Source organism: Microtus oregoni, unplaced genomic scaffold (assembly GCF_018167655.1).
Source record: "Microtus oregoni isolate MIOR12 unplaced genomic scaffold, Mior012 000053F_ref0000044, whole genome shotgun sequence".
Classification (NCBI taxonomy): domain Eukaryota; kingdom Metazoa; phylum Chordata; class Mammalia; order Rodentia; family Cricetidae; genus Microtus; species Microtus oregoni.
Window position 1 is genome coordinate 8716451 of NW_024543829.1, and position 13212 is coordinate 8729662.

At 48.7% G+C, this 13212-nt stretch overlaps 1 protein-coding gene across 2 annotated transcripts in view; it reads right to left on the reverse strand.

The window, feature by feature from the left end:
* Positions 1-1626: 1626 nt before the first annotated feature.
* Baalc (BAALC binder of MAP3K1 and KLF4) overlaps positions 1627-13212 on the reverse strand; it is a 51920-nt gene continuing 40334 nt past the window's right edge. The window contains exons 2-3 of one of the 2 annotated variants that reach the window (XM_041637756.1): positions 12559-12725; positions 1627-3753 (exon numbers count right to left, since the gene is read on the reverse strand). In XM_041637756.1, coding sequence (XP_041493690.1) covers positions 3643-3753; positions 12559-12725 — 278 coding nt within the window. In that variant the 3' untranslated portion in view covers positions 1627-3642. The remainder of the gene's footprint in view (positions 3754-12558; positions 12726-13212) is intronic. The other variant, XM_041637757.1, reaches the window with a different exon arrangement.

The window sequence follows — 13212 nt, forward strand, 5'->3', positions numbered from 1 at the left end:
GAAATTGGAAATAAAACAGACGTGGCTCCTGACTTTGTGGAGCTAATGTAGTAGAAACAAAAAACAGTAAATGGACAAATAGGTGGTTGCAATAATTTCCTATTTCTGGCACAGTAAAGATTTTTAGTAAATATAGTATATGAAAGTGAAAAAAATTATAACTTTAGCTATTGGGTCATATTCGTAATTTACATCCTCAGGAAATTTCCCCAAATTAGCTGCTTCCCAGACTTGTGGAGAAGAGGAGAGAACAATCTGCATTTGAATGACCCTTAAAAGAACAAGAAGCGCAGGTATTTGGGGAACGAATTGGAGTAGGGGTTGCAAAGTCGTACACCTCAGTCACACGCAAATGCAAAGTTATGATGTGTGAGTCACAAGAGTCACGGTGGGACCCTCACCATCTGGACTCGCCAGTTCTAGCTCGTGCAGACTTGAGGTCCAGGGACTCAGTGGCAGAGACCTTCCGGTCCTTCTAAAGAAGATGAAATTTTCTATACCAATTTAAATTAAGTTCGCTGATGAATCACAGCTGGCAAGAGCAGATTAAATGAAGCAAACACATATTTCTTGGTGACATGCAGTCAAATATGTACAGTTCAAGGCTCAGGGAGGCTGCACGGAACCAGGATCCTGGGCTGATGTAACTTCCACTTCCAAGGCCACCTGACAGCCTAGGGGACCAACCCTGCTCCAGCTCTTACCTCCATATTCTAAGCAGCAGGCAGGAAGGGAGACTCACAAGGGCCATCTTTACTCTAAACGGGCATCCTGCTAGCTGAGGAGAGAATGTACATGGTGCTCCCGGTGAGGGGTGCCTGCTGGAGCACGTTCATGGGATACCAGCATATGCCCTTTCTCAGATGCCTGCAGCAGAGCCCCTCCTAGAAGCAGATATGGAGGGGAGGTATTTCCGTGACATTGGGAAGTGGCCACAAGTGGCGGTTAGTAGATCTTTGACACAGCACACTTAGGACTGGGTGCCCACAGCACTGTGGAGATGGGCAGCTGGAGGCTAGAGGAGCAGCCTGCCAACGCCACACCCCGTGAGTTCAGGGAGCCCTCACCTTCTACTCTTTATTATACGTAATATATTATGTGCATGCATTAGACAGTTATTACAAGGAGTACAGTTTCTGTCTTCCCTGAACTATCAATTTGCTTTCTGACCCTAATGCAGAGTGCCTTCTCAAGCCACGTCAGGCTCACCTTGTCCAGAAGGCTGTGGTGAGCTCAGGCTAGTCCCAGCTTTCTAATTTTGGCCCTCTCCAAACATCCCATGTCCTCATAAGCTTGGGTATGGCTCAGTTTCGGGGTACGTGACAACTCCCCCTCTAAATGACTGAGTCTTTCAGCTATGCTGGACATTCTGAGACAGGCACCATGAGTGGATGGGAAAGCACCAATCTTGTGGTTGGCTTTCCTGTCTGGCATCCCAGGCAATGCCTATAAATACCTCTGCAGGTGTAAGCTGGAGCTGATTGCATTCCCTTTCCCCCAGAGCACGAGGCTGTCTGAAGGACGCACAGGAATCATTTCTGTAAAACACCTTTGCTTAAAAGAAAAATCCTACACAGCTGCACATACAGACTTACGGTTCCAGTAAAGAGTCCGTAACAACCCATATATTTTTGAAATTAATGACTTTATTGACACAAACTTCGAAATGGAAAATGTTATCCAATAGGATAGTAAGAATCAGTCCCTGTCTTAAAAATTGCCAGATGGAAATCTCAACACCGTGGCCAGACCATCGGCCCTCCCTCCGGCTCTTCTTCTCTGAAGCGAGGATGCTATATATGCAGAGGCAACTTTTGCAGATGGTAAATTCCAAACAGCGTGCATCAGTGAACCGAGGCAAACACAGAATTGGGAGGAGAAGCTGGCCTCAGCCCGTGGCTGACAGCCCATCAGCTGGGGAAGCAGCGTGTCAAAACACAGCGCACATGCCCTGGAGAGCAAGCCCTTGAGCGTGCAGGACCGCACCGCTGCCAAGCTGGCAGCGGGATGCCTGCAGAGAGGTGCCACGAGGACACAGGAGCCACGGGGCTTGCTTTTGTTTTATTAGTTAAATTGTCAGAACATGAAGTTCCCTAAAAGCCCTTTGACAAGGAGTCAAGATGAGAGAGGTTTGGGGAAACTGGGGGGTATACGGCAAAGGCATGGATAGAGATCAGGAAAACACCTACACCTGCGAGTGCCAGAGAGTTACCTTTAACCTAAGGCTGAGACTCCACCGCAGTAATTGGCCCTGGGCCGTAGCATCCAATTCGGTCTCCTGAGTATCAAGCTCACCCACAGAGTCAGAAGATGGTGTCGTGACTGCCCAGACTCCAAATCCTCCCACGTCTGTTACCATAGCCAGCACAAGGTTGGCAGTGAATGTTTAATGCTAACTAAGATGCAGTCTACCGTTCTACCTAGGTTGGAGAAATAATACCGGAGAAAGGAGTGGACGGACACTCACATATTCGTCTGCTGAGGATACTTCTCTTGGCCTGTGTGGTATAAACACGTCGTCAGCTGCCGCTACGGCTGCTAAATGTACAGTTCGTTGGTACAGCTTGATGCACCTCGGACTGCACCTTGCCTAAGCCCCAGCGTGTTAACAGGCCTCTCAAACTCGTGCTCCGTTATCCTGTACAGGAAGATGTATTTCAGAATGCTGGACAAAAATATTCCTCTCCCGGAATCATTTCACTTGGCTGCCTGTTTTCTTATGTCAACATGAATATACGTCAACCACGTTCTGGCTTCCAAAACTAATTATTTTACAGAAACCTTGGTCCTTGGGGCCGTATGCAGACAGGCCACAGGGGCATCATGTGCGCCACCGTGTCTTCCTAGGTCACTTCCCTCCCATGAGCCGTATCCAGTCTTGGATTACAATTGTGCGTGACCTGACTGGAGGTCATGAGAATAAAAGGGAACTGGAAAGCTATGAGGAAAAGCCACACGTAGCTAGGTCCCAGGGGGCTGGCAGGTTGGATGCGATGGCCACAGACATCGCAATATTCTGGTTTGGAGGCCAGTGTCCAGATGCCAGTCTGGGAGGCCTTTCCAGGTAGACGATGAACCAGCGTGACTGTCCCAGACACCTCTCACAGACACTCTGTGGGCCCTGGTGGCGTCTACCTGTGCCACTGGGGTCCATCTATCTCAAACTGAGTTTTTCTGTTTTTTCGGGTTTTCTATTTCTGGGTTAGAGTTGGATGAGAGCCAGCTCCACGGTGGAAACAGTAAGTTTTGTGAGAGCTGTTCTTACAAAGGAGGAAAGAAGGGGCCTGTTGAAGACCACCCCAGGAAATCCACTACTCCTGTGTGTCTGTGTCACTCACAGACACATGAATTTCACCATGGCTACCATGGCTAACCAGGCTACAGAAGCTGCAAAAGGGAAAAACAAACCACATTTTGACAATTTCAGAGCATATCTCGGAACTTTTCCATCCCCCCCTTTTTTTTGCATGTGATAAACAGGAAGCTGGGAAGGTCCTCACAGCACAGGTGGCTGTGTGTTGCCTGGTCAAGCCACCACTACAGATACGCAGAGGGAACCATGTTTAGCAAGCGACACTTCTTCCTCAAGATTCTTTGACTGGGCTCCACAAAGAGTTCATCTGCTCCTACGTCCAGGCACTGCTAGTCGATGCAGTTCTTTGGGATTCTTTTACTTCTGTCCACCTGTCGGATATTCTCTGTAACGTTAATCGTGACTTCTTTTGCAGACATTCTCTTGGCATCCCTTTTAACCTGTGAAAAACGTTGAAAACAGTAAATTCAGTTCCTGTCAAATATCCAGAGTTCATCCCCATTTGTGTTAACGTCTTGAGATGACACAGACAGGCAGGGGAATGACCTACAAGACTCATACATGTAAGGCCCTCTTCAGAGGTTTTCAGTGCTCCATAAAAGCACAAACATTGCACACATGAACGGGGGTAACATGCAATGTCTTGATACTTGGCTATTCTCAGAAGCTTCTCTGTTGACTCTTAAGCGAGCACAGGGGCCTGGATAAGATGTGCCCATGAAACACGGGTGAATGAATGAATTCACTAGGATTAAAGGGAAGTAAGAACATTGTCACAGTTGGTCTTAGTGGCACGGTTAAGGTTTTGAGATTCGGGGTCAGATTTGGCTCAAACACAAGCTATGTAGTTCCACGGGGCAGACATTTCTAACTTCACCAGTTTGGGACTTCCTGGTCTGTGAAGTGGGGGGAATATTATCTACTTCATATGACTTTTGTAAGCATTAAATAAGGTAACACATGTATAACATCTGGAAGAGTGCCTGTTATTAAATACAGAAAAATCACAAAACAGAATTGTCTAGTTTTAGGTGAAGACAGACCCCTGATGAAAGTCCAGAATTAACCTTAGACACAAAAGCATTAACTAAACTGTAGGTTTTTCAACATGTTCCCACCCCACCCCCCCACTTCCCATAAAGTGAAAGTAAGTTTGATTGGGGAGCAGATCCCGGAAAATGGCAGTGAGTGCAAAATGACCCTACAAGTCGTATGTCCCTGACTTCCATTCCAGGAGGATCTGCTGGCCAGTGACAGCTGGGGGACAGGGAACAGCCAGAACAGAGCCCCTAGCTGTCCTTGCAGGGGTGACCTCAGCCTCAAGGAGCCACCTTATCTAAGCTTGCGCCCTTCTCTCTAGAGAACAGCTGTTCAATGTCAGAGGAAAGAGATACAAGCACCAGATCATCACAGCCCAAGCCAGCCCAGCTCTGGCAAGCGGTTTGTCCCCAGAGCCCCCAACAACAGTTAGCATCCCTCCGTCTGCTTCTGTTTCCAGCTCTCCCGTCCCCACCACATCCTATTGGCACTTTCTGATGAATATCCCTTACAATGACAGGTCACATCTGCTTCCTGACACACAGTCTCAGACCATGCAGGAATGGTGTAACAACCTGAGAATCTCACCCATTTTCCATACCACATGGGTCCTCAACACAAGCCATCCAAGTCAGCTGAAGCACATCCCAGAAACGGCAGATTCTTGCAGCACCAGAACAAGCACACTGTTCTATTGAGTTCTATTTGTAAATGATAGCTAAGGCTCTCGTAAGTAGCATGAACCCTGTGTGCTTGTAATAGATACTGCTGGTGTCTTCCTCTGGACCCTTCTCAGAAGATGCATAAAGCTCCCAGTTGCTGATTCCTGGATGATAATGAATCACCATCACCTTTTTAGTATGGTTTTGTTTTTACAAAGCTTTATCCTCACCTGATTGGTGCCAATACTCTAGAGGTGCCAGAGGGGTTATACCTTATTCCCGGGGATACAGAATTCTAGCCCTCTTGCTTCACAGGGCAACAAATACAATGGCACCTATACCCCACAGCTCCTAGCATGGGAATCAAAGTGAGATTGTACTACATCTGCTCAACAAAACTCATGTACTTGCTGGACCTGAAACTCTAACCTGACCTGCTTCCTGTATGCATCTATCAGTTTCGTGAGGTATAGTTATAATCTTAGGCTCTGCTTCTAGGGAGCCAGACTTAAAATAATTGTTTTGGTAACTCCAGTGTTCAAGGACAGCTTCAGTTCTTTCATCTTTAATCTTACCTACCAATTTTAAAAGACCAAATTTCATTATCTCTATTGTAATATCCCCAGTGCCTAGCACAGTACTGAGACAGAGCAAACACCCAAGTTTAACTTTGGTCGGCCGGCCGGCTGGCTGGCTAGCTGGCTGGATGAATGGTGGATGATTTGATAAGTAGATGGGTGGGTGGATAGATTTGTGGGTGGTCAAGGGTGGGAACCCATGATACAGTGCACGTGTGGACACTTGAGGAAGTTGGGGCTCTCCTTCCGCCATGTGGGCCCTGGACATGGAAAGTTAGATGAGGCTGGAGAGCAAGTGCCTTTACCCACTGAAGCCGCCTCACCAGCCTAGAAAAGGACATTTCCAATTTTTTAAAGACTATCTGGAGGCTGATACATCAGCCCAGGGAAAGCGCCAAACCTTCCATTCCCGTGAGGACATCCGACTGGTCTAGTTACAGTCTAGTTACAACTGTGAAGCTTTAGATTCTTTTGCCTTGAATGTGAAATGCCTCCCATTGGCTCCAAGGTTTGGTCCCCTGCTGCTGGTGCTGTTTTGGAATGTTTTTGAACTTTTAGGAGGAGCCATCTCCTGAGAGGAGGTGTCTTACTCGGGGGAGGTCTTGAGATTTTAGAGCACAGCCCTAGTTCTGTCTGTTCCCCGCCTCCAGACCATGGACAGGGTATAACCAGTCACCTGGGGCTTCCACCATGGTGATCATATCCCTCAAACTGTGAGCTGACACAGTCTCTTCAAACTCCAAGCCCAAATTAACCCTTCCTTCTCTCACTTGCTTTTGTCAGATATTTTGCAGCAGCCATGAGAAGAGTGATTGTTACAAATTCTAAGCCTGAGTGAGAGGAAAGGGGGAAACTATAATGTCAGGTATTTTCCATTTTCTCTTCTTTGATAAGTTACAGATATATACAGGAGAGTTAAACCCCTTTGTCTCTTAGGATCACTTTGTAGGAATAGATTTACCCCCTCTGATGTGGTTTTCAGCCAGCCAAGCCTTTCCCACCCCTCTTTTAACAAGGAAAAAATAAGTGTCTGTATTGTAATTACTGCTTTTAAAAACCTCACACTTCTGTTTGATGAGGAGAGAGACCTACTTGGCACCCTCCCATCTCACAGCTAGCTGTTAGTGCAGCCCAGTCTCCACTTCCAATGTTCTCGCTTTGTGAGCTCCGCCACCACTGACTCTCACTAATGGGCCACCTCCTGTTTCTCACCCATCCTGACAGCTTATTTTATTCTTGTCTCATTTTCATTTCTGTAGGTCTGGAACCCTGTGAGTCACAGCTTTGAGTCCCCTTGACACGGCCTCTTTAATTAAGAGTCATTTGCTGGCTGCCATTCTCCGGGGTAGCCAGGTAGACTGCGGTGACGTCTTGGCAGCCTCTAACCCATATGGACTTGTCTCTCTTGGGGTTCAGAAGTCCCTGATGCTGCTCATCCCCTGTGGTGGGGCAAGGACAGGTTGGAGGCTCCGCCTGGACTCAAGATGGCAGCAAGATTTGCTTAGCTTCTTCTCGGTTCCACCCAAATGGAAACAGAAATGTTCTTGGTTTAGCTCGGACTAGCACTGTGGGATCTAGCTCGGTGCCAGGCCCATGGTGGACCAGGCACACGCAGACAGACTTTCAGAAAGCAAAGGAAAGGTACAGTGACACACACCTTTAATCCTAGCACCTGAGAAGGTGTGGGCTGGAGGACCAGGAGTTCAAGAATATACTCAGCCGCTTACTGAAGTCAAGGCCATTTTAGGATGCATAAGATTTTTGTCTCCAAAACCAGAGTGAAGGGGGAAGGGGTACAGAAAGCAGGAGAAAGAGAGCTCCCAGGCACAGAACCTGTCAGTCCTGCCTAAAAGCCCTAGAAGTTCCCCGCTGGCTTCAGTTATGTAAATCATTGATTGTTCCTTATATCTCCTTTGGAGCAGTGTGCTTGTTCGCACATCAGGGCATCTGAAGGCATTCAGGCTGATGCGGTTTGCTGAGGACAGTGGCCTGTAGGTGATAATCCAAAAGAAAGATGGTGACTCCAAGTCCCACATCCTGATGAACTCTGATCAAGCTCGCACTGACTCCTCCAACACTGTGATTTAGGTAATGAAGGAAAAGGCATGAGCTTGGGAGGCCATAGCACAGCTCGCTGTATCCTGCTGGATGGGCCTCTGTTTTCCCAGGTCAGGAAGGACACGTAAGCTTTCCGAGTCATGGCAGTTAAAAACAATGCCAGTGGTGGTGCATGCCTTTAATCCCAGCACTTGGGTGGCAGAGGCTGGTGGATCTCTATGAGTTCAAGGCCAGCCTGGTCTACAGAGTGAGTTCCAGGACAGCTGGGGAAGTTATACAAGGAACCCCCGTCTCGAGAAAACCAAATCAAACCAAACAAACAAATTTAAAAAAACAATGACATATATAGTGTCTGGCACATAGTAGGCCAGGCATGTTAGTTCCTCTCCCTTTCTTCTCAGAGGATTAGAGAGCAGGGTTTTGCAGGCTGCATGGCGAGGCCTTAGGCTTCTGTCAGATTTCCGCTAAAGAAACCGCTAGTCCCCAAAGTCCATGGGTTTTAGAGCATTAACCTGGGGTTAATCAGGGGATGCTTCAACTCCACGAGAGGCCAGCTGCTAGCCTTCCACAGCAGAGCAGACCTGCTTTGACCTAACCTACTGGGCTTCGCTAAGGGTCACAAGGACGCCTTGCTTTTCCCCCATGAGCCTCAGGGGAGATGATCTCTGGGATGGTCACAGAGATGCCTCAACACAGTGATGTCAGAGCAGAGCTGGTGTCTGGGATGGGGGGTGGGGGAGGGGGAGCCACGCCCCCTTTAATCTCAGTGAGCTGCTAGGTTAGTCTCGCTCAGCCAGCATGTGGTTATGAGCACCGAGCAGGTGCATTCAACCCTAAGAGGATTGGAAAGTCAAAGGGAGAACATAATGAATAAGGAGGGCTGTGGCCAGAGCACCTTCTAACTGAACTGGTTTTGCTGCAGGCCAGATCGCTACAGAAACTTCTCACAGGGCTATAATAGATCCCTTCCTTTTTCCCAGGCGTGGGCTGCTCAGAGCTCCCAAGTGCCCTAGGGACAGCCTTCCCTCTGGTCCCCTCCCCCCCATGGTTCCATCTGTTCCCTCCCTCCATGTAGCCTCCTGCTTCTGTTTTCCTAAGAGAGCTTCCTCCCAAGCTCTTCCATGATGCCCTCACTTTACCATAGTCTGAGAGAAACCCCAAGCTGACCCTTTTCTTTGAACTCTGTGGGGCTTCACCCCTTCTTCCTATAGAAGGCCACACATTGCCACCATTGTTGGCCAGACTCTGGGGGTGGAAACTTCTGTAGTAAGTCCCTTAGCCGAGAATTAATCCAGACAATGGGTGATTCCATTAGCGTCTGGTCACTTTGCCAAGAACAATAAAGCTTTGGAGCTTTGGAGACATTAAAGTCTCGTGGGCAGCCAGCCACATGCTGAGTCTCCGTGATGAGAGCTGTGTTCAAGTGGCATTTCTACCTCTGACTAATATCTGAGGGAGTTTGGTTTGGTTTGGTTTCGCTTAGATTTTTTTCCCTCTGTGTATTTATGCCCCTGCAGAGGTCAGAAGAGGGCGTCAGATTCCCTGAGACTGGAGTTACACATGGCTGGAGGGGTGAGGGTGGGAGCGGGGAGTGGGCATGCATGGAAGCAAGTGGGCATGCTCTGTAAACACCCTAACCAATCAAGAGGCAGTTCTAGTCAACAAAACGGGGAAGCCAGTGTTGTTCAAACGTCGAGAGCCTGATCCCACGTAGTTTATTTTAGACATGTTTAAGCACAGCACAATCCGGTGAGTTTCAATCCTGAGTGCCCCATAAAACCTAGAACATGACTACACTGAAACTCTCTGTAAAGTGCATGTGACATCATGTGTAAACACGGGTTCTCTAGATCGGCTGAGAAAACAAGCTCAAGATAAGGGTCTCGGGTGGGGGGGCATCCAGTGTGGTCTTGGCCACGCAGACAGTGCAAAGGTTGCCAGGCCATCAACCGTTTCCACTCTCAACCTCTGGGCAGGAAACAGATGATACATCTCTCTCTTTGAAGAGACAACCTTGCATGTTTTACATTCCTGGTTCTCCTAGTGTTTATCTCTGAGCATAGACACTCTGTACCTCACACAGTGGTAAAGCCACCATGTGGGTACTGGGAACTGAATCTCAGTTCCCTGCAAGTACAACAAGTGCTCTTGACTGCTGGGCCATCTCTCCAGCCCCAGTGGAGAGTTCTGTGTGTGTGTTTGTGTGTGTGTGTGTGTGTGTGTGTGTGTGTGTGTGTGTGTGTGTTTGCACGTTTGCCTTAGAGTACCTGTGGAGATCAGAGGATAAGGTTCAGGAATTGGTTCTCTCTACCACACAGGTTCCTGGTATCAGACTCAGGCTTGGTAGGAAGCACCCTTACCTGCTGAGCTGGCCTTGAGAGAGTTTTGTCTGTTTGACTTTTAAGGGATGAGATGAGCTGTTAGTCCGAAGAAAATGGCATATCAAGGTGTAGAGGATGTGCTTGGAGAGCCCAGAGTTCTTAGACTCCCTTACCTAACAGAGAGCAACAGAGACGCCTCTTGTGTTGTTTGTGGAGCACAGGATGGGGTAAAGGAGAATAAGCCAATGACCAATGATCTCTTAAATGTTCTGGGGTCAATATGGCCCCACACAATCAAGGGAAGCAGGGCATACAAAGAGCTCCCTACTGAGACAGTCAGCTCCAACTTGTGAAAGACCATTGTTGGTGCGATTGTTCTTCCAGTTAACACCTATTGTTTGCTGGCCAGAAAACATGGACCAGAATGAACTGAAGGAAAAAATACAAGGTTTGTTTGTCCAAACACAAAGGATGTTGCTCGCCATCATTGATACTGTTCATCAAGTCCCATCGCCCTTCAGAAGCGAATGTGAGCCCGTGAGGGGCATAGGTGCTAACAGAGAAGTCACTACCCGCAGTGGTGACTTCCCAGGTCTCTCAGAACACAGTCAAGTCTGCGACAACGTCATCTATCTTCTGATCTGACTCTCATGCTGAAGGCAGCTGGCACTTGGAGGAAACAGTGCCTCTCTCTTTCCCACTCCCGGGTTCTTGGCACTCAAACAGTGCCTGGCATCTGAACAGCACTCAAAGGGAACCTGAAAGTGCTCGTAGGAACTAATGAGGAAACTCTAGAGGCCTAGCAAGGTTCGTCTTTAATCCACGCATTTTTCTGGTAAATCTGAAAACTGCAGGAGGTGTGTGCTTGAGGCTGGCTGCATGCTTCTCCAAAGGCGGCTGCTGGAGAAGATCCATCATCCAGGTGACGGTGCACCAGGGGAAGTGCAGTAAAATTCCAACCTCGTGGCGACTTACATACTAGTAAACCCAATACAAGTTGAGAAATGTATGTAGCACTTCTAACATTCCGAATGCTCCAGCTTAAAGACGCAGCTCACTGCGGGCTCTCAGCTGGGTCCCTGGTGATTTCCAGGCTGTCTGAAAGCTGCTACCTTCTTCGTTGTTGCTGGCCAGCATCGTGAAAGAAGGTTGTACTGCGTGCTGCTCGCTCAGGAAGAGATTCAAATTTGAAATTAGAATTGTGGTATTCAACGTGTGCGTGTTGGTTTCTCACCGCTGTGAAAATGTAGCTCAGGATAACTTTGAACTTTTAATCTTTCTCGCTCCATCTTCTGGGTACTCTGATTTCCCAGTGCTGGGGACTGACTCTGCCCCTGGGGCTCCAGTCCCGACCCAGGTGTTCTGATGCTTTGCTTCACCTTGTTCAGTGGAAAGGGATCACACCCATCTCATCACTTATGTAGTACTATCCATGCCATCCAATACACGGGAAAACAAGCACAGGGCTCAGGCCACTTCCCAGGTCAATCTGCCACCTCTCTGCTAGAGCTCATTCTGGCTGTAAGAGTGGAGACCCCAGTACGGGGAGGAGGATAGGGGCCACATACCGGAACCTTCACTAGAACTCTCACCAAACTGGTGAGCACGGTTCTGTGGAGCCCAGACTGCCTTGGGATATATCAATGATGACTCGGTTCTCCTAGAGGTCAGCTTATGCACAGGCAAAGTAGTCAATGCCAGGCCCTAGGAAGACGCTCTCAACTACCTCCCCAGTTAGCAGTAGGGCTCCGTTTTGTGTTGAGTGCCAAGCTATCCTGCTTGGACTCCTTGCCACTGTTATGCGTATCTCAATTTACAAGAGCAGACTCGTCTTCTGTTCCTTGGGGTATTATTTCATTTCCGTTATATGTTTAAAGAACCTTGAGGGTCTGAGAGATTGACTCCTGCAAGTCTACCCAGTTAATGAACTTCAGAGATGAGTTTGCAACCAGTTTGCTGATCAAAGCCTCAAAAGCAACCTACGAGAGCAAGAATTCCATCCCTGGGTGGGAAGCTGTGTCCTCAGGGGAAGGTGGAGCCCTACATTCTGAAGCAGACAGTAAGTGGGGGACTTCAGGGACCATGAGAAAATGGGAGGGGGAATTTGGTAGGAGGAAGAAGAGAGGGCACAGAGCCCAGTCTCCTCAGAACTTTTGTTCTAGGCTGCAGCCCCGCCATGGAGGAGCCAGGCACAGCAGGAGGAGGGCATCCAACCAAGAGCTCCAGGGAGAAAAAGGTAAGAGATGACAGCCAGCTCCAGGGACCACAGCCTTCTGCCTTGCCAACAGCAAGGGTTTAAAAGTAACGATGTTATGATATTTTACAAGAATCTCCCTCGGGGACCCTTGCACTGACCAAGTGGTTGGAGGGTGTGAGGTAAAACTCCAAGTTTGCTTCTTACCACAGGCTTCATTACTTGATTCATTCGAGGACACATTTCTGCAAGTTAACGAAAACCCTTCAGCCCACGGGAGAGGATTTAAGTGAGGGAGGGTGGAGAATCTCCATCCCCAAAGCCAGCAGTCCTGACTTAAAGTAAACGCCACCCATTCTCCAGTCCCCAGTTGGTTCTGTGGCCGCGCCCCTACCTCTGTGGGCCAATGGCCATTCTGTTTCTGGGTCAGAGGGCCTGAGCTGAGGCTCTGGGAGTTGGGACACTGTGTCCCACAGGTCATCTTCTTCTCTGGGTTGGCTATTCCGCCTGGGACGGCAGATCGGAGTACGCCGTTGGAGGACAGTCCATCTTCCAGCACACCTGGGAAGGCAAGGAGAGGATGGCACCAGAGGCTGCAAATGGCAGGCATTATAAACAATCCCAAGATGGCAGAAAAGAGGGCAGCCCAAACGCCTCCCAGAAAACTACCATGTTGATGGAGGAAGGTCATTGGCTAATAAAGGCACTGCCCTGGCCCATTTTATTGGTTAGAAGATAGGTGGGAGGTGTAGACAGGACAGAACGCTGGGAGGAAGAGGAAGTGAGGTCAGAGACTGGAAAGCTCTCCTCTCAGGAGCAGACGCCTGAGAGAGACACCATGCCCCGCTCCCAGGATGAAGCTCCAACCCAGGATGGACTAGGCTAGAATCTCCCCGGTGAGCGCACCTTAGGGTGCTACACACAGATGATTAGAAATGGGCTGAATTAATATGTGAGAATTAGCCTAGAAGAGAATGGGCCAAGCAGTGTTTAAAAGAATACAGTGTCCGTGTAATTATTTCGGGGCATAAGCTAGCCGGGCAGGCGG